This window comes from Vitis vinifera, chromosome 9 (assembly GCF_030704535.1).
Source record: "Vitis vinifera cultivar Pinot Noir 40024 chromosome 9, ASM3070453v1".
NCBI classification, from domain to species: domain Eukaryota; kingdom Viridiplantae; phylum Streptophyta; class Magnoliopsida; order Vitales; family Vitaceae; genus Vitis; species Vitis vinifera.
In genome coordinates, this window is record NC_081813.1 from 21331329 (window position 1) to 21356677 (window position 25349).

Below are 25349 nucleotides of genomic sequence, written 5' to 3' on the forward strand. Positions count from 1 at the left end.
AATATAAATTCTAATTTTTCAATGTCAATCAACCCTTTTTAATGACCAAAATTTCTTTAAAAAGCTAACATGATAATTATATAACATTCTGCACTTTTTAGTTTTAACACATGTCATAAAAGTAGCCTCATTTGGTTCATCATAATAATGTCCCAATATAAATTTGACTAGAGAATAGTTTTAGTCAAATTCAATATTGAAATGATGGCATTGGAGAGAGCTTGTTTTTTAAAACAAATTATAATGGACCTAAAAATGACAATGGGATATGCAAAAACCCTACAAATATAGGATATTATTATTAAAAAAAAAAAAAACTTGAGATATAAGATGACTGGAGGACCACATTCATATCAAATATCAAGCTACAAGCCTACAACTTCATTAATTCTTTAGGTGGAAGGGACCAAAGTGGGCTCCACAATAACTTACATAAAAGGAAACCAAAAAGATATTCAAATATTTTATATATATATATATATATATATATATATATATATATATATATATATATATAGTACTCCTTGCTACTTCTTTATCCTTCTTGACTGTATTTTGTTTTTGCTAAGTTACAATTCAAAATATAAAAGAAAAAAAATTCTTTGGATCACCACATGTCATCTAACAAAATAATAATAATATAAAATTAAAAAAAAAACATAAGAATATAGTTTATTTATTATGATAAATTTAAATAAATACTCATATAAGTTTAATAACTTCTAAACTTTAGAGATGTTTGATATTACTTAATGACTTAAGTTGACTTTAAGTTAAATTATATTTAAGTTGTTAACTTAAAATTTATCATTTAATTATTATTTTAAGAATTAAGATTGTTTAATAAAATTAATTTAAAAATATTTTAAATTATTAAATTGACATATTTATATTTATAAATTATAATTATAACAAATAAAGTTGAGTAACGGTGGAAGTTATGGAGTAGCAAAAAAGAATTAAGTAATTAGGATAAGTAAGGGTAAAAAGGTAAAATTAAGATATAAACTTAAGAATAATTTAATTATTTTTTATTTTTAATTTGAAATTATTTTTTATTTTAAGTTATACTATTAAGTTTTTTTACCAAACATACTTAATTTATTTAATTACTTAAGTTAAGTTATTAGGTTAGTTTGTGAAATACCACTTAGTTCTAAACTTTTTGTAAGTAAAATTAAACTTTTTATAGAATGATCAAATGTTAAAATTAATAATAAATAAGATCATGAAGATTAAGGACATTAGCCTAAAAAATGAGTGTGGTTTTCAGAAAAAGGAGTTCAAAATAATGGTAGCCCACCAAGACATTCACATGTGGTTCCATGGACGGATGTAGGGTAAGAACAGGATAAGATGAGTTGGTTATCTTTTCTTTTCAACCAATGGAGACCCTCTTTCTCATTTCTATGCCCATACATATATAGATAAAAATACAAATAATAAAATTGAGGTACAAAAATTGGATAAAAATAAAAATAATAGGATTAAAAAAAATAGGACTAGATAAAAAAAAAAGAAAAAAAGATTAAGGTATAAATAAATGAGACAAGGATGAAAAATAATAGATATAAAATAATAGGACTAAAATATGCATATAGTATGGATTAATTGATTGCATTTTAGCAAAATTATATACATAGAACAAGATCAAATATATTTGTCTATAAATAATAAAAGAAACTTTGGACTTATATGTAGGGGTGCCCAACAACATTTCTAGTGTTTGGTAATTGTGGAATGTGTTTATCAAAATTTCTAAGATGGGTAATGCCTCATAAATGAACAATTTTTGGTAAATATCCAAAGGTAGTTCATTCCTCTTATTAAAATTTCTTTATTAATCATTTTCAAATAAACAAATGTCCAACTCTAGGTTTATCTTTTCTTATCATCATCATCATCATTATTATTATTATTATTATTATTATTACTATTATTAAATCCTTCCCCACCAAAAAATTTTTAACAATGGAAAAAAAAAAATTAAATGAAAGAACATTTCATGGGTTTGATATATACCAACTAAAAAATATTTTTTATTTATTTATTTATTTTATGTATGCATTTTAAGAATAAAAAACATTTAACATTTAAAAATAGCTTAAAAAAAAGGTACATTTTCTATTTTTTATTTTTTAAAAAAATAAAATTATTTCTCAAAAAACTTGATTTCATTTTCATTTAGAAAGAAGCCCATTATTTTTATTTTTCCAGGAATAAAAATGTTGATTTCATTTTCTCAAAAAACAGATATATTTCTCAAAAATAGGTACATTTTCTATTTTTTATTTTTATAATAATATTATTTCTAAAAAAAAAGTTGATTTCATTTTCATTTGAAAAGAAACCCATTATTTTCTTCTTATAGTTTTCTTTATTTTTTAGATAAATTGTATGCAAATAAGGAATAAATGCATGATTAGAATCACATAATTTTTTTTTTCCTAATCAAAAACCTTTCATGACCAAACCCTTAAACTCTTTACCAAGACTCAAACTTCAAAGTATTGATCACCTTACAATAAGCATAAAGTAAATTCAAGGTATTATCAATGACAATTTACCCTTATCGACGGGATTACCCTAACATTATATTTATGGAGTTATCATATCTCTTTTATTTGACTTTAAAATATATATATATATATATATATATATATATATATATATATATAAAGGTGTAATACATCAAATTAAAAAGCACTTATTGCCTCAAATTTTCAAAGAACTTTTCATAAAAATAAATTTGATAAAGTGATTTAAAAGAATAAATGAGTGAAACACATTGGATTATATAAAAAAAGAATAAAAAAAAAAGGGGAAGGGCACATGAGATTTGTCCTCGTTAATAACATTAAAAAAAAGGGCAAAAAAGCTGTAGGAGATTTTAGGCAGCCAATCGTTTTCTAGGTGAAGTGTCGGTGGTGGAACAGCTCCTAATATCAGTTCACACAGTTGGCTCAAATCTCCATCTCAGTCTCCAATTCCCAGTCTCTCTTCTCTTCTCTGCTCTGCCCATTCATCAGCTCCCTCTTTGCCTCTGTAATTTTGCAGAGAACCACGCAGGAAATTAGCAGAATGGGTGTGGATCCAAGGCAGATTCTGGCTGGGTTTCTGACTGTCACCATGTTTGTAATGCTGGCCAACATGATCAAGAGGGAGCATTTTGATTCTGTGAGTCCATTCCCTCTTCAGGGTTGTGGGCTGTTGTCACTTCGAAGTTCTATGATTTTCTTGGGTTTTGATGAGTGTTTTCCGTTTCATTGTGCTTGGTTTGTCTGTTCTTTTCTGGTTCCAATTCGGCTTGGTTTTGGGTGGTCGAGTCCAAACCCACTTGTGGGTTGTCGTTTTCTTGCTGTTTTCATCTCTAAATTCTGTGATTTTCTTGGGTCTTCATCAACTTTTCCATTTCATTTTGCTGGGTTTATCAGTTTTTGTGGGTTCCAATTTGGCTTGGTTATGGTTCTGTGAGTCCAAACCCACTTGTGTACTGTGATTTTCTTGCAGTTTTCACTTAAAATTTCTGTGCTTTTCTTCAGTTTTGATTCATGTTTCAATCTCATTGGGCTTGGTTTCTCATTTTCATGTTCCAATTTTCACTGATTTCATTTCTATGTAGTTAGATCTTAAGACTCTGTGCATAATTCTGATTTTCTGTGTTTCATCTGGCTGTAGATTAATATTTGGAAGTGATTTTCTTGTAGTTTTCATTTCAATTTCAGTGCGTTTTCTTCAGTTCTGTTTCATCTTTCCACCTCATTCTTCTTTATCTTCTCATTTTTTTCCCAGTTTGAACTTGGTTCTGATATGAGATTGTTGTAAGTTAATGCAATGATGTGAATGATTCAATTGAATCCAATTAGATCTTAGAGATTTCCTCCTTCAATTCGTTTGTGGGGTTTCATTTGAGTGATTCAGGATATAAATCTTTGGATGTAATTCAGGGTGTTTGAACCCAAATCATTTTTCCATTTGGTTACTGGGAAAACGTTGGAAAAGTATGATTTGAAAAGAAAATAATAATAGAGGAAAGGAAAAAAGCAAAGACTTAAAACAACCCATGTTCTCTGATGGACTATTTTCCAATGGGAGGAAAAAAAGTGTGAGTGAAAATTTTCGTCTTCTTTTGTCCTGCATTTTCTTGGCATCCAAACAGTGAGACCTGCAGTGGCCTTGATTTGGATTTCATTAAATTTGGATTTGTTTGATTGCAAAGATAGAATCATTTGATGGGTGATGAGTATCTCTATTCACTTCACAGGTGAAAACTCCAGCAGCTGCAAATATTCGCCTAGATGAAAACCCAGCTGTAGAACAGAGCCTCGCTAAACTTCCCGGAGGGACTACCACAGGGCCTTGGAAGGAGGATGAATGGCAAGAGCTAAAACCCTGCTGGGCAAAGCCTGATTTAGGTAAGCCATTCTGAATCCTCCATCGATTTTGGAATTTTACATACTAATGACATTCATTCTACCTAAACCTATTTGTCAACTGGCTAACAGGCAATTCCGAGAAATCAACGGGGTTTGTCACCTTCTCATTAACTAATGGCCCTGAATACCATGTTTCACAGGTAGACAAATTGGGGCCGTTTCCATTTTGCTTGAATCCAGCTCAAAAAATTATATGTTTTTAGCGTCTTTCAGAAAATCAATACTGTCTATCTGTTGTTCTCTGATATTCATCTCATTGCTCTTGTCGGTTTCTATCAGATTGCGGATGCAGTGGTGGTGGCAAGATATCTAGGAGCAACGCTTGTAGTCCCTGACATTAGAGGAAGCAAACGGGGGGATAAGAGGTGAAGTTTGAGATGAGTTTTGCAGTACTGTTTTACTAGAAAGGATCATTCTTTTCCCATTTTTTGCTTTCTGTTTTTTGGTCATAGTTCCTTTCTCTACTGTGTTTTGGTTATTGTTTTGGCTTGCTTTACTTCAATAGATCACATTCTAAGCTAACATGAATAATGTAGGGTTTTTATGTGAATTTTCTCTTCATGTTGGGCTATGATTTTAGGACCTATTGGCAATGTTTTCAAAAACCATTCTCAAAAAACGGTTTTTGAGAAAAGTTTAAAAAGAAAAACCCTTGAGTGTTTTCAAAAATAAAATTCTGTTCAGGAATTCAGATTTGAAAAATTATTTTCTTGGCTTATTCTCCATAAAGTTGCTCAGAATACTCTGAAAAAAAACAACTAAAAATACTTGAAATTTCTTCTAAGAATATGTTTATAAAACAAATTCTGAACAAACTGTTTTCAATCGAAAACATGTTTTCTAAATTAGAAAACCATTTTCTGTTTTCAAGAACAATTACTAAACAGGCCCTCATTGATTTCTACTTCCAAAATTTTTCAGGAAAATTTCTACTGAAATGATGAAAAGCACGGCATATCATAGAGTTACTGGTTTTGCTCATCTTTTATTCTTTTTGCACTTTCTTGCCATGCTTGGCAAGAAATGAAGCCATTTTACTATGATGTTCCTAGTAGAATATATTGTTTGTTGGAAAGGTGATACCGAGATTAATAAGGCTAACATATCAAATGCTCTCCAGGGACTTCGAAGAAATCTACGATGTTGAGAAGTTCATGAAAAGCCTAGAAGGGGTGGTCAGAGTAACAAAAGATCAGCCTGCAGAACTATCAGCTCAAAACATTGCGGTTGTAAGAGTCCCTAACCGGGTGACCGAAGAGCATGTAGAAGAGTACATTGCACCTATATTCAGAACAAAAGGCAACGTCCGCCTCGCAACATACTTCCCTTCAGTGAATATGAAGGAGATAACAAAGAGTAAGGCAGACTCAGTTGCATGCTTGGCCATGTTTGGTGCTTTAGAACTGCAACCAGAAGTCAGGGAAGTAGTAGACTCAATGGTGGAGCGGTTGAGGACTTTGAGTAGGAAGTCTGATGGGCAGTTCATAGCTGTGGACCTGAGAGTTGAGATATTGGAGAAGAAGGGCTGCCTAGGAGGAGATGGGACGAAAACTTGCTATGGGCCAGACGAGATATCTGCATTCTTGCAGAAGATCGGATTCGACAAGGATGCCACGGTCTATTTGACTCAAACAAGGTGGCATGGCAGCCTTGATTCTTTGAAGGAATCCTTCCCTAAAACTTATATAAAGGTTAGTAATCTCTTCATTTCTAAATCATTGTTTAGAATTCTTATATGGGATAGTACAACTTCAACTTCGATAAGGTGGGTTTGAGTGTCGTGGAAAAATATGATGAAAAAATACTAAGGAAAAGAGGAGGTGGGAGTTGCTAAAAGATTTTCTTCTTTGTTTTCCTTTTGGACAAAGGTGAAGAACGTTTGAGATAGTGTATTTCTCGGTTATTCTTTTTAGTTACCTTTAGTTGGTTAGAGGTCAAGAACGACAAATTCAATCATCCCAATGCTAAAAGTGTTTTTTAAGTGTTTGACAAATTTTTAAAATCTGTAAATCCATTTATGGACTTTGTAAGTCTAGCTAAGAGAGTTTGTTTGTTGTTATTACCTTTTAGCTTCTTGTTTTTGTATTCTTGTTGTTTTGTTTTCTTTTGTGGGAGGATTCCTCATCCTTCTTTTGTACTTCTTAATTCTATCAATATTTTTCTTTGTTGTTTCCTATAAAAAATAATACATCCAAGACACTTTTTGAAAGCCTTTTTAATAGAAATGTTAAGAGTAAAAACATCTGTATGAGAATCACTTCCAAATAGGCTTTCAACGCCCAATTGACTTAAATTCATTTGTTAGACCCTTCGACTACTTCAAAACAAATCGATGTTACATATTTGATTCAATAGATGTTTATTATCATGTCATGTCGACACGGATATTTAACAGACTTTATGCAACATAGGTTATAACTCTTATTTTTGGCAAAATTTTGCAGGAAAACATAATGCCAGCAGACAAGAAGCCGAAGTTCCTAGATTCAGAAACCTCAGAATTCATGAAGGTCATCGACTTCTACATCTGTTCCCAGAGCGACGTCTTTGTCCCCGCCATCTCTGGCCTCTTCTATGCCAATGTAGCCGGTAAAAGAATCGCAACAGGCAAGAACCAGATACTCGTCCCAGCCACCATCTCTGAGGCCACAGCTTCTGCATCAGACTTCATCTCCTCATACATCTCCAAGAAGAACCACCTGGCCTACTCCTGTTTCTGCTAGCACCCCATGCATGTCAAAACCCGAAAACCCGAAAACCAAAGCATTTGTAGCATGTTGTGATGAATTGAATTCATAAAGGACTCTAGCTACTATCATCCTGTTGATCTCATTCAAAGGGTTTTCAGTTAGGAGATTGATGGGTTGGCTAGCTATACTATTCATACTTGGATTCAGGTTTGAAGTGATTCCCAGAGATCGAGAAGTTGATATTTGGGAAGCATTCTCGAGTGTAACAACTGGTTGAAAGCTTTACATATATTTTGATTCTCAGTTGTTTTGTGGTTGTAGAACTTTCTTGTATCATTGTCAATTGTAATTTTAGCTATACTCTTCTTACATTTCAAGAGTTACATATTTGTTTGGTTCATGAGAAAGTTTGCTCTCTTGATCATTCGATCTGCCTTTACTTTCGATTAAGACAAAAGACGGATTGATGTCTTCCGAATGATCAATCTACTTTTGCTTTCAATTATGACAAAAGACGGGTTGACGACTTTCGATGTATGGTCTTCTTTTGTTTTTTTTTTTGATTGGAAATCTAAATAGGTTTATAAATATCTTAAATCTGAATAGAAATGATACAAAAATATCATTCCAACTTAACAATTTAAAATCTTAAATCCAAAGAAAAATTTGTATAAAAATGTAAGCCAAACTTCCAATTAAAATAAAAATGATTTTTTTTTCAAATATTAGAGAATAAGAGTTCAAAAACCAAATTCTACTCAAGCACCTTTTTAAGTTAAAATTGAGAAGAAAATAGTTAAAATGAGAAGATTTTTTAGTTCTTTTCATATGAGTGTTTGTTGGCAATTTTAGACAAAAATTCTTAAATTTCTCTTGACTCAATTTTCCAAATTCTTTCTTAGATTACTTGCCTAATGAAAATCAAGATATTTTTTTTTTTTTAAATTAGGGAGGCTTGGGAAATAGTTTTTTTTAGTAACTGTTTAAGTGTCATATTCTAGGATCGATTCAAATTTGGGTAAGATAGATCTTGGATTGGTCCAATTTTCTTGCTAGATCTTTTCTTAGCCATTGTATCAAGGGCTCATGTCCTTTTAAACCAAAATGCTTCCAAATTAGGGCAGAGAAACCTACAACCTTTTTTTCCACCCTCTTGAGCACCCACTTTTCACGCAAAATTAGAGGTGTTTGGTTGTCAAGAAAATCAATCATTCTCCTTAATTTCCAAATCGTTTTCTACATTGGATTTTTTGAAAAATGGGTTGATTCTTCTCTTTCATTCATCTCTCATTTTCTTGTTTATTTGAGTTTGAGGGAAAACTCATTTTCTTCTTATATAGATATAGAAAGATGCTAAAATTCAGTTTAATGTGGAATCCAAGGGTACTCCGAAAGAAGAATGTGTGAAACTGAAAGTGGAAATATGCTAGTCAAATGGTCTTATTAGGATTAGTAGACTTGAGTTAGGTAAAACCTTCTATTCAATTTTTGTTATTTATAATAAATGTTTTCAGTCGCTTGTAGGCTTGTGATTTTTATCTCTTTTGAGATTTTCCATGTTTGAATCTAATATTTTTCTCTCTCTAATTCTTATCTTTTGTTCATTTCTATTTACTAATCTCAATTTCATACTTGGTCATATATGTTGACTGAGTGAAAAATGAGTTTGATTATCTTTTGAATATCTTGAATAATTTTCTATTCAATTTGAAGAAGATATCAAGTTGTAATTGAAAATATGCTAAGGAAAAAATTGTTCTTATGCATTTGTGTTAGGGAGTATTAAAGCATTTGCTTGTAACTTAGATTATAAATTGGTGGGAGTGTTATTGCATTCATGGTTGGTTGTGATTTTATTTTTGTTGAATTGTTTGAATAAAAAAATGTAAACTATGAGAAATTCTAAGGAAAGATAATATATGTTGGGAACCATTTTTTAATTTGTTTAAAAACAACTACTCCCCCTAAGTGTAGTTCATCATTGAGATTCATCCTCACTTTTGTTATTACAACAACAAAAATGAAAATAATATGGAAAATATGTTTTATGATGATTTTTTAAAGGGTTTACTACACTTTACCCCTCCAACTTATACCGTGTTTTTCACATTACCCCATTACATTTAAAATCGAGCAATGTACCCTCCATACTTCATAAATATATACAATGTACATTTGTTGTGTAACAATGTTAGCTGTAATGAATGAAAGGTGCATGTGCTAAACACGTGACATGTTTAAATGAAGACAAAATCGTCATTTCATTTTAAAACCCCAACTTAGCCCTCCTCTTTCCTTCAATTATCTAGTGGAAATTTCCTAAATCCCCAAATTACAACTAAATCCTTAGAATGGCTATTGTCAGGGGAATTTAAGATTCTGATGGTTTTGAGATTGAAAACCTTGTCTGATTCATCGTCAATGAGCACAATAAGAAGCAGGTTTTATTTTGTTTTAAATCTCGTTTTTCTTTCTCTATTTCTGCTTGTTTCTTGAGTTTTTTTTTAGGTAGGTCGTGTAGAGATTGGGTTGTTAAAGAAAAGGTTTGAAAATAGTTTTAACTTTTGATGTATCACTTTCTATAATTATGGTGGCTACTTTATAGGAATAAATTGATTCCTAGGCGTATTAAATCAAATATTTACACAATATTCAAAATATTCCAAAATAATAAACTATCCTAAAGAGTCTCCAACATGCCCCCGCAAGATGGTGGTTCCATTGGAGACACCAATTTTGGAACAAAGATGATGAAACCGAAGATCAGATAACGTTTTAGTTAGAAAAAACAATGGTATAAGGTGTCGTGAAGATATCGAAGCAAGAAGATTATTGCTATCCAATGAACAATGGTAGGGCGATGCATGAATTGAGAGAGTTTGTTGACTGCAAAAGCGATGTTCGGACGTGTAAGAGAGGTATATTGAAGACTACCAACAACTTGGCGATATTTAATAGGATCAGTCAATGAGGTGTCGTCGAACAATGTGAGATTATGTGTTGGTGAGAAAGGTGTTTGGGCTTCTTTGGCATTCAACATGTTGGTCTGAGAGAAGAGCTTAGTAATGTACTTCTATTGAGAAAGAAACAAACCGTCTTTAGATGGGATCACCTCAACTCCAAGGAAGAAAGACAAAGAGCCATGGTCCTTAATGGAGAATCGCGTGGCAAGTTGAGAAACAAACTTGTTAATGAAGCCCAAATCATTGCCTGTTAGAATAAGATCATCGACATACACAAGTAGATAGAAAACAAGGTCATTAGTATTATAGAAAAACAAAGAGGTGTTCGAGAGGTAGTTAACAAAACTTGCAGCCACAAGAAAAAGTTGCAATTCAGTGTACCATGCCCACAAAGCTTGCTCAAGACCATAGAGAGCTTTACGAAGACAAAACACATGGTTAGGAAGATTTTGATCAATGAAGCCTAGTGGTTGGACCATGTAAACATCCTCAGATAAATGCCCATAAAGGAAGACATTGTTCACATCAAGTTGTCAAAGAGACCATTCATTAGATAAAACAAGACTTAAGATGACACGAATAGTTGTTGGATTGACAACTGGACCAAACGTGTCATGGTAGTCAATATTCGAATGTTGGTGAAAACCCTTAGTCACTAATCGTGCTTTATATCGCTCAATTGATCCATCAGACTTGTGTTTGATGTGAAACACCCATTTTCAATTGACTAAGTTTTGATATGGATATGGTGGAACAAGGTCCCAAGTACCATTGCTAAGCAGGGCATCAAATTCCTTGGACATGGCTTGGTGCTAGTGGGGATGTTTTAGGGCAAGGGTAACACTTGTGGGTTCAATGGGTTCGAAAGGGGAAAGATAAGAAGTGAGGGTGAGTTTTTGAATGGGTTTTCAGATATTGTTCTTGGCACAGGTCATCATGGGATGGACATTCTCTTAAGGTAAGGAGGTTTTGACATGAGGAGAGTCAAGTGGGAATTGGGAAGTTGAATGGGTGGGTGGAGGTGTGGTTGAAGCCTTGTACATTGCAAGACAAATATCTAGCACACATTGGTTGTCATTTGCATTGGACTGATTAGATGAGTCCAAAATAGAAGACACAATCTCATCATGGGTAGGATTTTTGGGAGTGTTGACTGCCTTGGGTGTGGAAGGAGTGACAAGTTTTATGGGAAGGAAAAATGGTTGACTAATGGATGCAGGGGAAAAGGAAGAGGGGGGGAGGGGGTGGTTTGGAAGAAAAAGGAACAAAAATGGGAAGAGATGATGACATATGAGGGACCTAAGTATTGAATGTATCTTGACATGGTCTAGGACAAGAGAGCAAAAGAGATGCAAATGGAAATATGGATTCCACAAAATCAACATGGCGTGAGATAAAAAGTTTTTGAGTGGACAGGTGAAACAATGATAAACACTCTGAGAAAGTGAATACCCTACAAAAAAACATGGTCTTGATCGTGGCTCTAATTTATTTTTATTGTAGGGTTTTAACCATGGATAACAAAGACACCCAAAATGGAGAGATCATAGACAGAATTGGAGTGGGCATGCGATTTATGAGATAAGTTACAGTACAAAAGACATGTGACTAGAATTTGAGAGGAAGGAAGGCATGGCTAAGGAAGGTGGGACCGGTCTCAACAATGTGACAATGACGACATTCAAAAAAATCCATTATGTTTAGGGATGTGTGGTGGTGTAGTACGATGAGAAATACCATGTTAAGATAAAAAAAAAAAAAGGTGTTAAGGCTTTGATATTCCCCACCATTATCAATGTATGGTGTAATGATAGAACTATCAAAAGATTTTTCTACAATGAGCCAAAAACATCATAAACCTCTAATTTTTATTTTAATGGATATAACCAAATATATTTTGTGAAATGGTCAACAAATATAATGTAATATTTATATCCATCATAGGACTCAATGAGTGATCCCCAAACATCAGAATAGATAACTTCAAGAGGGGATGAACATGTAATAGACGAAACAGAGAAATGAAGTTTATCCGTTTTATTGCATTTGCAAGCATTACAAGAAAAAGTAGATGAAGTTGTGGAGGACATAGACACATCATGAGATGAAATTAACTGCTAAAGAACTTTGACAGAGGGATGACCAAGGCGATTATGCCATTCAAAAATGGAAGTTTTGACACTAGAAAAAGGCAATCAGTGGTGGAGAAGATGAGACTTGAGTCAGCCATTCATAGACACCATTTTTAATTGGTCCTTGCAAAAGACGTGCCCCCATGCAAAGATTCTTCACAACAAATGAGAAAGGCAAAAATTTAACTGATACATTATTAGATAAACAGAATTTAGAGATGGAAATAAGATTAGGAACACAAGAACATTTGTTAATTTAAAAGGTTGAGAGGGAGAAGGAATAGTAGTAGAACCAGTATGGATAATGGAAAAACCAGTGTCATCACCAATCATGTCATCTGAGCTTGCATAAGGGGAGTGGAGAGAAAGATTATTGAGGTCGATAGTAACATGGTGAGAAGCACCTGAATCAAGAAGCCAGCTTGAAGAGGCATGATCAGGTTGAGCAGCAAAATTAACACATGAAGCATTGGATATTGGTCGAGAGTGTTGAATAGATTGGGGTTGAAAGAAGGACTGAGTATTCCAAGGCATGTAACGAAAGCTTGGACAATGCTTTGCCCTGTGCCCCTATTGCCCACACAAATGGCAATACCCTTTGTAAGGTTTTGGACTGAAGGTACGATTATGAAAAGAGTAGGTCTGACCATGTTTTGACTGGTTATGGCTAGGGTGACAGTTGAATTTTTCCAATCTATTCAGGTTGTTGTTTTGGCAACCATTTCCCATTTTGTGAGCAACATTTGCAGTGACTGGTAGATGATTGTTCTTCTCTTCTTCATGCTGAAGGTGGGTTTCAAAATTAAGGAGTTTCTCATGCAATTCTTCAAATGAGATTGGTTGATTGGAGCATCCATCATGGCAAGTTCATCAGATCGACTTTTAATTTGCTGCATGTATTCAATGACCCTTTGAGATCCTTTATAAAGATTAGCAAGCTGTCCTTTGATTTGCATAACGCGCCCTCTCAACGGTTTAGCATATGTCGTAGCCAAGGTTGTCCAGGCATTCTTCGATGTTTTTAAAGAGGTAATGAACGGTATAATTGTGGAAGACAGTGATCCAACAATAACATTAAGGATTGGTTGATCTTGGCAAATCCAGAGAGAGTATTCTGGGTTGATCATGTCAACACCATTTACTTTGAGAATAGGGGGTGGACAAGGTCGGTTTCCATCAATAAAACCCATGAGATCATAACCGTCAAGAAGAGTATGAAATTGAATTTTTCATGATGTTTAGTCTGTTGTGTTGAGTTTGAGAGGGGCTTGAGCAGAGGCATTAATGGAGATTAAGGAGTGTGTTCTCAAACGGGCTGATGATGGATAGAGGAAAAGAGACGGGCATTGCAAGAGTATTTGGTTCTGGTTCAGGTTCAGCCATGATCTCATTATAGTGCTGCTCTGATACCATGTAGAGATTGGGTTGTTGAAGGAAATGTTTGAAAATAGTTTTTGTGTTAATTTTCATTGATATGAAAGACATGTATATATACAAGATACAATTGACTTTTTGGTGTATCACTTCCTATATAATTATGGTGGCTACTTTATAAGAATAAAGTGATTCTTAAACATATTAAATCAAATATTTACACAATATTCAAAATATTTATAGAATATTCCAAAATAATAAACTATCCTAAAGAGTCTCCAACACGTAGAGGTTTGGCTTATGAACATTTGTTTTTTCTCCTAGGAACCAAACAAGGATTTTTATTTTTAAACAAAATTCATTTGTTCCAAAAGCATAATAAAATATTATTTTTAGGACAAAACAATACGATCATTTGTATGATGAAATTGAAGTTTTCATTTCGCAAGGAGTTGATCCACAATTTAATTTTCATTTCTCTTCCCAAGGTTTTTGAGCAGCCAAACAAGGTTCTTTGTTGGGTTTTTTTTTCCCTCTTTAATCATTCCTTGAAACACTTGTGAAAATGATTTTTTAGATGGGTATCTGATCAAGGATTCCACTTCTCTAATGGCAAAAGCCTCCTTTATATCCATTTCCAATTCTCTCTTCTTCTTCTTCTTTTCTTTGGTTGCTATGTTTGATTATGTAATTTTAATTGATTGTTTTAATTCAATTTTGATAAACCGGAAAAGTCTATACTTTTGAGACTTTAGCTGCAATTTGGGGATTTAGGAAATTTCCATGAGATGAAGGAAGGAGGAGGGTTGGGTTGGGGTTTCCCCATTTTATTATTTATTATGTTTTATTTTATTTTGATAGAAAGATCGGTAAATTTAACTTAAATTTTTTGTTATTACAATAACATATCATCTCATTTACTATTTAAATATTTTGATATAAAAATATAGAAAGAAAGTTTAAAAACAATATTATCCACCCAACTTAATCTCACCCAACTTGAGTAAATAAAAAATAAAAAAAATAAAAAATACTTCTAACATTTCTAACACTAATTTTTTTTTATCATTCTAGTGTTAAAAAAACTAGAAACATTTAACATTTTTTAAGCATCTCGAGTTAGAACTTAATAACTAAAGTTCCTTGATTCAAATTTAGCTTTGATTATTAACATTTATTAAAATAATATATATATAACAACTACATGTAAAAGATTTTTTAAAAATCAATTTTAGTCAAATATTCCGAGTCTAACTTGATCTCAACCCCACCGAGCTTTAATTAGTCAGATTGAATTTAAATTAAACATTTATTAATTCAAATTCATCTTGACAAACCTAACCCACCAACTAAGATTTGTTTTCTTAAACCAAAAAGGAAATGATAAATTACAAAAAGCATCCAAATACTTTCACTTTTGTCTCAATTGAACCTCTAAATCTATTTTTCGAAATAATGTCAACGCTGAATCATTTCCAAATGTCAAATAGAGCCTTTGTCAAAAACTTCCATGGCAAGCATGTGAACAAATTAGACATCAAAACAAATATGAATGCCTTCCAACTTGTCACATGACTTACAAAGTACTTATGTAACATTTGGACATGATTAGATTAACACAACTGCAAAAGAGAGTTCCAAGGTTGCATTGAGGCAGTGAGACGCAAATGAAAATAGAAAGTGTCTTGTACATCTACTCCAAAAGTAGACAAAATAATCTTGGGTAAAAACATTTCGAGTTCCCAAGACTTTTAACATACATTTGCTTTTACAATACATAAAAAACAATTTTCAAAAACCGTTTTTCAAAACTACTTTTTGAAAACATTTCCCAAATACAACCCAAATTTCTAACCCAAAGCACACATTCAACAAATTTTCAACAAAGAATCATTTTTTGAGGATGTTTTCAAAACATCTAATATTTAAGAATAAATTTGAAATATTTTCAGTCATTTTTGTAGGGTGTTTTGACTAGATATGAATAAAACTATAAAACTTTTACATTGCCTGTGTAATGCGACCTTATCAAGACTGTTTTTCATTTGGAAAATTTTCCTAAATTAAAATCAGAAAATTGATTTTTCAATCAGAAGAAAAACCAAAAGTCACAATAAAAAAATTGTAAAAATGTTGGTCCATCTTGCTTCACTTTTAAATAAAAACTAACTTTTCTTCAAAAAATAACTTTTAAATAAAAAAAAACATGCGCGCACACACACACACATACACGCCACATTTTGGAAACCGGCGTCGATCATAAAAAATTTTAGATGCCTTTTAACATTAATTTTTGTCTCCATTGGGTTGAGCTAATTCTGACCCTGCACATACAAAAAGAACATTGGCTCCCATTCAAAACCCTGTTTTTAATCACTAGTAAGAACCTATTTTATCATTTGCTTGTGAAATCCGAATATCCACAAACTTAGTAGCAAAATGACAATTGATACATACAATACATCTAGAAATTTTCTACGGCAAACTAGATAGGTCACCAGTATAGTTCCCGATGCACAGTTACGCTATTTATTAAAAACAAATAAGCACAATTTTAAACATTTTGATTATAGGTACAAAGAAACAAACATATTGTAATTAGGTTAATGCCAATGGATCATTTTTCAATCAAGTAAGTCGCTGGAGGTCATAGAGAGACAATATAAATACTGGATGATCCAATATACTAAAAAATGTGTATCTAGAATGATTGAAAAGTCAGGCGGAAACAGGACCAGATATAATTTTTTCTTTTTTTTTTTTGGCAAATCAAATATCCATCAAGAAAGGGCAGATGCAGAAATGTTCTTGGATTTTAGGCTTCATGAAGAATATTATATGCAAAATACAATCAATTTTTGTGTAAAAGAGCCATCCCCATAAGCATTTATCAGAGGAATTTGAAAGAGAAATTTAAGACAACCCACATACGTATATATGCCCGATTAGTGATCTACTATGTTCAAAAGTTGAATATGTTATTTTCTCAAAGGTTCTAGCCATCTAATTTATGCTCAAAATAAATGTTGATTCAATTAGTTCTCAAAATTTATAAACCATCTAATTTCATCAAAATTCTCAACTTTGAGTTTGAGCTTACCTGAGACACGATTCTTGAGAGAGGGCTTGCATATCTATGGCTCCGAGGATCATCATTCCCTGTTACCCATGGTCCATGGGAGAGGGGTCGTGTATCCAAGTTTTGAGTCCTGGATTTTACCCCATACACAGTCCTCAAGGGAGAGGTCATAACCCAGGATCTTCCTCAAATCCTATAAAACATTACAACCCATTACAAAATTATCAGATTGAACTTTTACTCCATACACTAGATCTACTGAATGGAATCTTGTATAGACAGTAGTTAATATTTTCCAATCAGAAACTCTACAAGATAAACGATGGTGAGCTGATAAGAAAAGTTATCTTACATACCCACCCTCCTTTGCTCATCTTTTGGTTGTTCACTTTGCCCAATTGTTGTACAGCCCATTCTTCCAGCTTCAAATTGTTCTGACAAGGCTTCCTTTTCCCCAGGCTGAACCTGTTTTCTCCTTTTTTCCAGGCTGTGCTTGTCACTTCCTTCTCCCCATGTCATCTCATGTTCCTGCTTCTTGTGCTGATAAGTATAATCTCATTGCGCATGCAAACATGAGAACCAATTAAAGCAATTAGAATAAAAGCACTCCAATCTTAACATCTTAGTACATTTCATTTACAGTTCCAGCAAACAAATGAAGTAACAAGATCATATTGTTAGGGCGTAGAGTTGTTTAATTCCAAAAGTCTATCAACATACAGAGATCGACAAAATGATATTCAGAAACACAAGCCAAGTGGGTTAGCTGCAAAGTCTTCGACTTGCTCAAGGAACGCAAATTAGCAGGAACTTTGAGACATGATGCTTTGACGACTTCGAGTTCAAAAAAAGACCAGTGAAGATACCAATGCAAATATTTGAATTTCAAACATTTTATTGATATATCGAGCGATGAACACAGTGGAAGATTTTGACGGAGATAGGATATGCTGAAAGATATCATGACAACCACAGGAAGATGGAAGCTAAGCCCAATGACCCGCTCTCCTTTGCTGAAATGGCTTAGTGAAGAACTTGGCAAAGGGAGTCTCAGGAACTGGAATGAGTTTCCCAATGATGGCCAGAGGCCAGCTGCCAGAAGGAAAAGGATAGTTAGCAACAATGTTTCATGTGCAACAACTTAGAAATTAATTAGCTTGCAAATGAACTGTTAGAAGCATTTGTTTTCAAACACCTTAACTGGGCAAGTGACACCAGTTCGATACCCTATTAGAAAATTTTAAAAGCCAAAAAAAGTCATAAATGACCAGGTAGTGTAAGTCATAAAAAGTCATAACTGGGCAAGCATCTTTTCATCTTTATTCTTTCTTTGGCACTATTACAACATGATAATCCAAATTCAGTTAGAGCTTTGCAAACACGTGCATGTAAGGTTTTCAACACTCAGATTAAAATAATACAACAAAATTGATGAACAATGGTACTTGTCTTGAAATTTTATAACTTATCACTATTACTAGTAATGGTACAAACCTGACAAGGCCAATTGCCAAAGAAACCATCCATAATTTCCAACTGAGTTTAACTGTTGATGTAAACTTTCCAAGAAACTCAATGATGATAATCTACAAAAGAAAATTAGAACTGGCAATGTTAAGTACCAAGCATATAAAAAACAAGAAAGCCTTGAAAAGACAAACAAGGACTTCTCACCTGAAGCGCAAAGGTGATTCCAATGATCCCCATAAATAGGTAATTTTTAGTCACTCCAGTAAAGACATTAATTTCATCTGGCTTTCTGGCATTGAACTCGTTGAATATCTGCAAATGAAATGGTTGGCTAATTTTTGTTTGGTACTTTGAAATAGTAAAAAACAAACATAAGTAATTATTCAAAATTAATTTTATAATGTGACCTGGAAAAAGAAAAACTTAGGTCATGACATTTTTATTTATTTTTTAACGACTCATTCCTGTTTTACTCAGCTTACCCCAGACTACTTACTTGGCATAGGACAAATGAGTTGAATATCATACTATTCTTCACTTGAGTTGCATGCTTCCTGGTTTCATCCTTCAAATGAAGAATACTTATACCGCAGAAGTTGAGGACAAGGAGGACACTGACTTGATAAAGAGCCTTCACAAACAAAAAACACAGTACAGCAATAACTCAATAATGCTCAGTCAGCAATAGAAACATTACAAGTACCCAAAAAAAATAATATAATAAGAAATTGTTACCTGAATGATTAGGTTCCTCCACATGATATTTGTAATAAGAGGTTCTCTGAGAAAACAAACAGATAATCATCTCTCCACATCATGTATCAATCTAAAACCAAAACCTCCTCTTTCCAATCTTAAATTTACCAAAAAGCAAAAGAAAAAAAAATGCAAATCCTTATTTGGTCATCAAACTAGTATGAAAGAGAGAGAGAGAGAGAGAATGAGAAAAGAGAAAACAGAGCAGGAACACATCTTTGCACCCCTCTCCATTCTTTCCTCCATCAGTCCCAACCATACGAAAACAACCCATCATAAAATCCAAATTATAAAATTAGACGAGGAACAAAATCACGAGAAGTATACTACTTCAAGTTCTAACCTTCGACCAACTGGAGATCTTTCCATAAGATGATCAGTTGGTGGTTCAGTAGCCAATGCAAGTGCTCCAAGAGTATCCATGATAAGGTTAACCCATAGAAGCTGTACCAAGTGAGAAAAGAAAAAGTGATGTAAGAAGAATTAAATAATCCCTAAATTTGGTTATTTGAAAGACCATGAAAAGCAACATTTTTCACACTGCCGAAGTTTCACCTAATTTTTTTCCCTCTTTTTGCATATTACAAAAGGCCTATGAATCAAGAAATATATTAGTGGCATGTTTACTAAACTTTTTGAAAAAGAGAATACAGGGAAGGTATTAACAATGGGAAGAAAATGGAATATAAGGAATTGAAGTGTTTAAAAAGATATCAGGAAATAAAATGGGAATGAAACTTATTCCCTTTAATCTACGTTTGGTTGACAGAATAGCATAGGATATGTATATCTTATGATATCATATCCCATTGGATAAAAAACGCATATCCTAAGATATCATTTCTAATAGGATATGATATCCTTGGATATTATATCTAATGGACATAAAATCCTAAGATAGTATATACAATGTGATATGTTATGTTTATATTTAGTTTGTAAAATAAATAAATAAATAAATAAAATAGAATATATATATTGTTTTTCAATATTCAACATTTGTTTAAAATAAAATATTATATTGCATTTTAATATTGTCTATTAAAAAATATGAATTTTCTCTAACATTTAACAATATTCATGATTAAAATATTAAAAAATTATAAATTAAAAATAATTTACACACACACTAGCAAAGCCAACGTAGGCTTAGGGTGGGTGGGCATGTGGCTTAGGGGTCTTGTGCCCTTCCTCAAATTTTGAAAATAAAAATTTTGTTTTATTATTTTAAGAATTTTGGAAAGTTAAAAATGTAAAAATGCAAGTTTTCCGCCCCCTAAAATGTAAAAATGTAAAATAAAAAATTCGATAAGTATGGTGTATGGATATTAAGTAGATTTCTAAAATGTTTATAAAATTAAATTTATTCAAAATCCATATATATATATATTGTATTTGATATTAAATATTTTTTAGTCGTGATTTTGAGATTTTTAAAATTTTTGGACTTCTAGGTTTAATCAAATATTTACTAATTTATGAATAACTACATAATTATTTAAATTACATATTGTTTACTAATTTATAAAATTTAATTCATTTAAATATTCAATATTTTATCAAATATCTTTTTTTATTGGTGGGTTATTTTTGGTTTAATTTTGAGCATCTTGTAATTGTTTATTTTTTTATGTTTAACCAAACAGTTATTGATTTGTAACCGGCTCTCTAAGTTTTAATGATAACATTGTATTTATATAATAGATAACCTTTGAATAAAAATTTTATTACTATCAAGCGATTTATATTTAATTATTTTTAAAAAATAAAAGAAAAATTATTAGTGAAATTATTGAATTTTTCTAAAAATTATTAAAAATGTTTTAGTCATATTTCTTGCTATATTTTAAGACTTTTTTGAAAATATTATTTGAATTTTTTGATAGATCATATTTCTTGCTATTTAGTTTTTTGTGATTTAATTTGATAGATCATAAAATCTTCTTTTCTTTTATACATAACGTCAATAATTTCTTATTTTATTAAATAATGCTATTTATTTTATTGAATAGAAGGAAGTCAAGAACCCATTCCTAAAATATAAAAATTTATCTATATTTATTCTAATCAACCAATATTTTACCTTGACCACCCTCACCAAAATTTCTGGCTCCACCACTACACGTGCACCCACCCACTCACCCCCCCCCCCCCCCCCCCCCCCCACCCCCACCCCCACACACACACACACACACACACACATATATATATATATATATATATATATATATATATTAAATAATACATGTATTAGTATATTTTATAAATATTATTTTAAGCACAAATTTAATTTTTTTAATCAAATTTATTTATATAAGTAATATAAAAAATTTTATAAAAAAAAATGATTAAAAAAACTAATTTAGAACATATATGATATAAATATTCTATATCTCAACTTAAGATTCTACCTGGGATATAAAAAAGAGGGTGGATCTGTTATTAGAGCGTCAAGAGAACTTACCCTATTTTATACCAACCAACCAAACATGGGATAAGATATGTTATCCCCCTCTTACCCTATCCCATGCTATATCTAGCGAAACAAATATGACTTTAGAGTGTTTACCAATAGCAAAGGAAACAAAATGAGATGTATAATTTGATCATAACAAATAACTACAATATGAATGATGCATTACTATATTAGAGGCATAACTTCAGAAAAGTTGATTCCTCAAACTTGAGGAATTTGTTTCATGATGAGGGATAGGAGACTATGTTTCCTAAAATTTGAGGAATGGGTCTCCTTAAATTGGGGAGGGATCCACACAATAATTTTCCCGAAGTTTAAGTGAACAAAGGAAAGAGCAAAAAAGAAATGCCTCTCTTTCTTTTCATTCCAAAATAAACAAGTAAACATAAACTTCCAAATAAGGTTTCACAAAGTAACATTTCACAACTTAGAAAATAAAAATTCATCAACTGAGAGAGAGTGTAACCTGCACTGCATTTAAAGGAACATCACCAGAGGAAACTGATGCAACAACATTTATAATAAGAGCTGCAACATTAACAGTGAGCTGGAACTGGATAAATTTTTGAATATTTGCATAGACAGAACGCCCCCAGCGAACAACCTACATGGCAAAAACAAATAAAATTGTCATATACACCAGGTATAAATATGAATTACTGGGAATTTTCAAATAAGCCTCTTCATAAATGCATACATGGCAAAAAAAATAAATAAATAAAATTAAAAAATTAAGTGTCCATTTGGATACACTTCTATTTTCTATTTTTTAAAATCAGAAAATAGTAGTAACTTTTATATAAGATATAAGAACTTTAAGAGGCTTTACATTCACAAATTATGGTTTTAAAAACTCTTTAAAAAAATTGAGATATCAAAAAATTCTTATTATTTTTAAAAATTCTGAAAGTGGTTTTTAAAGATATAAGGTAAAACTGTATCTTTTGTAGAAAATGTTCTACTTTTATATAGAACTTCTATTTAAAAAAGAAAAAAACAGAAGTGTATCTGTGGAAATCCGTTATAATTTTGAATGATGATTGGTAGGATGATAGGGAAAGATTGAGGCCCCAATTGTGGATAATTTGTGTTCTTCCATATTTGTATTTTTTTCCTTTTTAATTGTTCTCTGTGTATTTGTTAAATAGGGATACGTTTATGTAAAAAATATAGTTTTGAATGAATTTTAAAATCATTCTCAGTTTCTTCATGGTTTCAGAGCCTCGTTTGCTCTAAAACCCTAATTTGTCCATGGATGCCCAAAGAGGGAACAACCATGAAAGAGTGTCGGAGATACACTCTTCGATGGGCCCCGTCGGTGCATTCGACAACTCCCCACTCAACCTTACCGTTGAAAAAATGAATGGTAAGAATTACAGAGAGTGGGCTCCAGCAATCAAGTTCGTTATTGACAGGAAAGGAAAATTAGGGTTCCTTACCGACGAGACTCGGTGACCACCTCTGACCGATGTAGTAGCATCCAGAAATGGCAGTCCGAAAACTCCTTTATCACCTCATGCTTGATTAACTCCATGAAACCAGCCATTGGAAAGACTTACATGTTCCTCCCGACGACAAAGGACGTATGGGATGCAATAAGGGAAACGTATTCCAATGCTGAGAATGCTTCCCAAATCTTTGAAATCAAGACGTGACTTTGGAAAATGAAGCAAGGAGATCGGGAAGTCACGGAATACTACACCGAGATGCTGGGTCTGTGGCAAGATCTTGATCTCAACTGCGAAGAGGAGTGGGGAGTGCACAGGGGACAGTGTGCGCTCCAAGAAGAAGATGGAGAACGAGAGGGTCTTCGAGATCCTAGCAGGGCTGAACCGCGAGCTTGATGACGTCAGGAGTAGGGTTCTCAGTCGTCGGTCGTTGCCCTCCGTCCGAGAAGTCTTCTTCGAGGTGCGGCGAGAGGAAAATAGAAGGAGAGTGATGCTGGATCTCTCATTTGGGCCTGAGGGCTCAGCCCTTTTATCTCGTGGGCCTCATGGGCCTCATGGGCCTCATGCTGTTGTTGGACCTGGGCCTCATGCTGTTGGATCTAGTGGGCCAAGCCCAAGACATTCCAAGAGGACTTATTGTGAGCATTGTAAGAAGTTGGGCCACACTAAAGACACTTGTTGGGCCTTACATGGTAAGCCCGCATATTGGAAGCCCAGACAGCCCAATAAAGCCCACAGTCATCAAGCCTCCATCGAAACCCAGGCAGACAAAACTCCCATAAAAATTTGTCAGTCAACTTCTAGTGTGGGGTTTAATTCCGACTAGCTTGCGAAATTATATGAGCATTTTTCTAATTTCCAAGCCTCTAGTCAGTCTTCTACCACTTTATCCTCTGGTTCTTTGGCAAAAAAAGGTACCTCTTTGATAGTACTTGGCACCATGTCTCAGACTACTCCCTGGATTATTGACTCTGGTGCATTTGATCATATGACTGATGCTCATCATTTATTTTTTACATATTCTCCATGTGCTAGTAATTTAAAAGTAAAAATTGCAGATGGTACTTTATCACCAGTTGTTGGCAAAGGGAGTATTCGTATTTCTGAGTCGATTACTCTCAACCCTATCCTACATGTACCTAATTTGTCTTGCAATTTGCTGTCTATTAGCCAATTAACCAAAAGGTCTAATTGCTCAGCTAAATTCCTACCATCTCACTGTGTTTTTCAGGACCTATCATCAGGGAAGACGATTGGCAGTGCTAAGGATCGTGAGAGTCTATATTACTTCGACAAAACCAATGTGCTTAGACAGAGTTCTATTGTTTGTAATTCTACATCTTATCCTAAGGACAGTGAACTTTTGTTATGGCACAAAAGGATGGGTCATCTTAGTTTTCAGTACTTAAAACATTTATTTCCCTCACTATGTTCAAATAAAACTTTATTGGATTTTCAGTATGAAGTGTGTGAACTTGCCAAACATCATTGAGCGTCTTTTCCTAAATCTAAGTATAAACCATCCATACCATTTACTTTGATTCACAGTGATCTATGAGGTCCCTCACATACCCTTAATAGGACCCATAAAAAATGGTTTATTACTTTTATTGATGATCATACTCCCATGTGTTGGGTATATTTGTTGACTGATAAAACTGAGGTTCGATCCGTCTTCATGAACTTTCACTCTATGATACAAACACAGTTTCACACCAAAATTCAAATTCTTCGTACTAATAATGGTACTGAGTATTTCAATCACTCCTTGAGCACTTACCTATAAGAAAATGGTATTATACATCAAAGTTCTTGTGTTGACACCCCTCAACAAAATGGGGTTGCAGAACGGAAAAATAGACATATTCTTGAAGTTGCTCGTGTTTTGCTATTTACATCTCACATGCCCTCACAATTTTGGGGTGACTCCATTTTGACAACCACATATCTTATTAACCGAATGCCTAGTCGGGTCCTATCCTTTGTCACACCCCTCAAGAAATTCCAAGAGTTTTTTCCTTATTTGAGACTTGATTCACATCTTCCACTTCGTGTCTTTGGGTCCACTGTGTTTGTCCACACTCACGGACCTAAGCGAAACAAATTTGATCCCAGAGCGCTTAAATGTGTCTTTCTTGGCTACTCTTCCACACAAAAAGGCTACAAATGCTATGACCCAATTTCACAGAAGCTATATGTTAGCCTAGATGTCACATTTTTTTAGCATACTCCCTACTACTCGCTTCAGGGGGAGTCCATGAGTGAAACTAGACCTTCCTTAACCTTTGACTATCTTGATGTTGCAATGTTTGAATCCACTTCATACCTTATATCTACCCTTTCGCCTAATACAAAAGGACACTTAAACTTAGGGGGAGATACGGAATTACAGACAAATAGGGAAACACTTGTTTACTCAAGGAGGCCAAAATCGAAGTTCAATGAGACACTCATCTCCAAAGCACTAAAAGAGTCAGAACCGGTGATAGTTCCAACCCCTCGAGAGTATGGCTCCAATTCTGATC

General features: G+C 33.2%; 2 protein-coding genes across 4 annotated transcripts in view; one reads left to right on the forward strand and one right to left on the reverse strand.

Annotated features, from left to right (window-relative positions):
- The first annotated feature begins 2885 nt into the window (after nt 1–2885).
- On the forward strand, nt 2886–7521 carry LOC100250173 (protein MANNAN SYNTHESIS-RELATED 2). Its single transcript, XM_002275380.5, has 6 exons — nt 2886–3177; nt 4265–4415; nt 4506–4576; nt 4716–4801; nt 5557–6127; nt 6881–7521. Exons 1-6 carry the CDS (start codon nt 3082–3084, stop codon nt 7157–7159), a joined length of 1254 nt encoding a protein of 417 aa, XP_002275416.1. The 5' UTR covers nt 2886–3081; the 3' UTR covers nt 7160–7521.
- A 9726-nt stretch (nt 7522–17247) lies between these two features.
- The window catches only part of LOC100253521 (calcium-transporting ATPase 9, plasma membrane-type), a 71501-nt gene continuing 63399 nt past the window's right edge, over nt 17248–25349 (reverse strand). For all 3 annotated transcript variants that reach the window (XM_002275038.5, XM_010656859.3, XM_059739748.1), the window contains 7 exons: nt 21843–21980; nt 19244–19344; nt 18880–18925; nt 18641–18775; nt 18349–18456; nt 18169–18260; nt 17248–17766 (listed from right to left, as the gene is read on the reverse strand). In XM_002275038.5, the coding sequence (XP_002275074.2) occupies nt 17661–17766; nt 18169–18260; nt 18349–18456; nt 18641–18775; nt 18880–18925; nt 19244–19344; nt 21843–21980 (726 nt within the window). In that variant the 3' untranslated portion in view covers nt 17248–17660. The remainder of the gene's footprint in view (nt 17767–18168; nt 18261–18348; nt 18457–18640; nt 18776–18879; nt 18926–19243; nt 19345–21842; nt 21981–25349) is intronic.

Bases quoted from the DNA above. Each gene is read 5' to 3' on its own strand.
- LOC100250173 (XM_002275380.5), top strand. From the start codon at position 3,082: ATGGGTGTGGATCCAAGGCAGATTCTGGCTGGGTTTCTGACTGTCACC. The intron at 4,416-4,505 runs GTAAGCCATTCT...ACTGGCTAACAG, and splicing joins CTGGGCAAAGCCTGATTTAG to GCAATTCCGAGAAATCAACG. The intron at 4,802-5,556 runs GTGAAGTTTGAG...AATGCTCTCCAG, and splicing joins AGCAAACGGGGGGATAAGAG to GGACTTCGAAGAAATCTACG.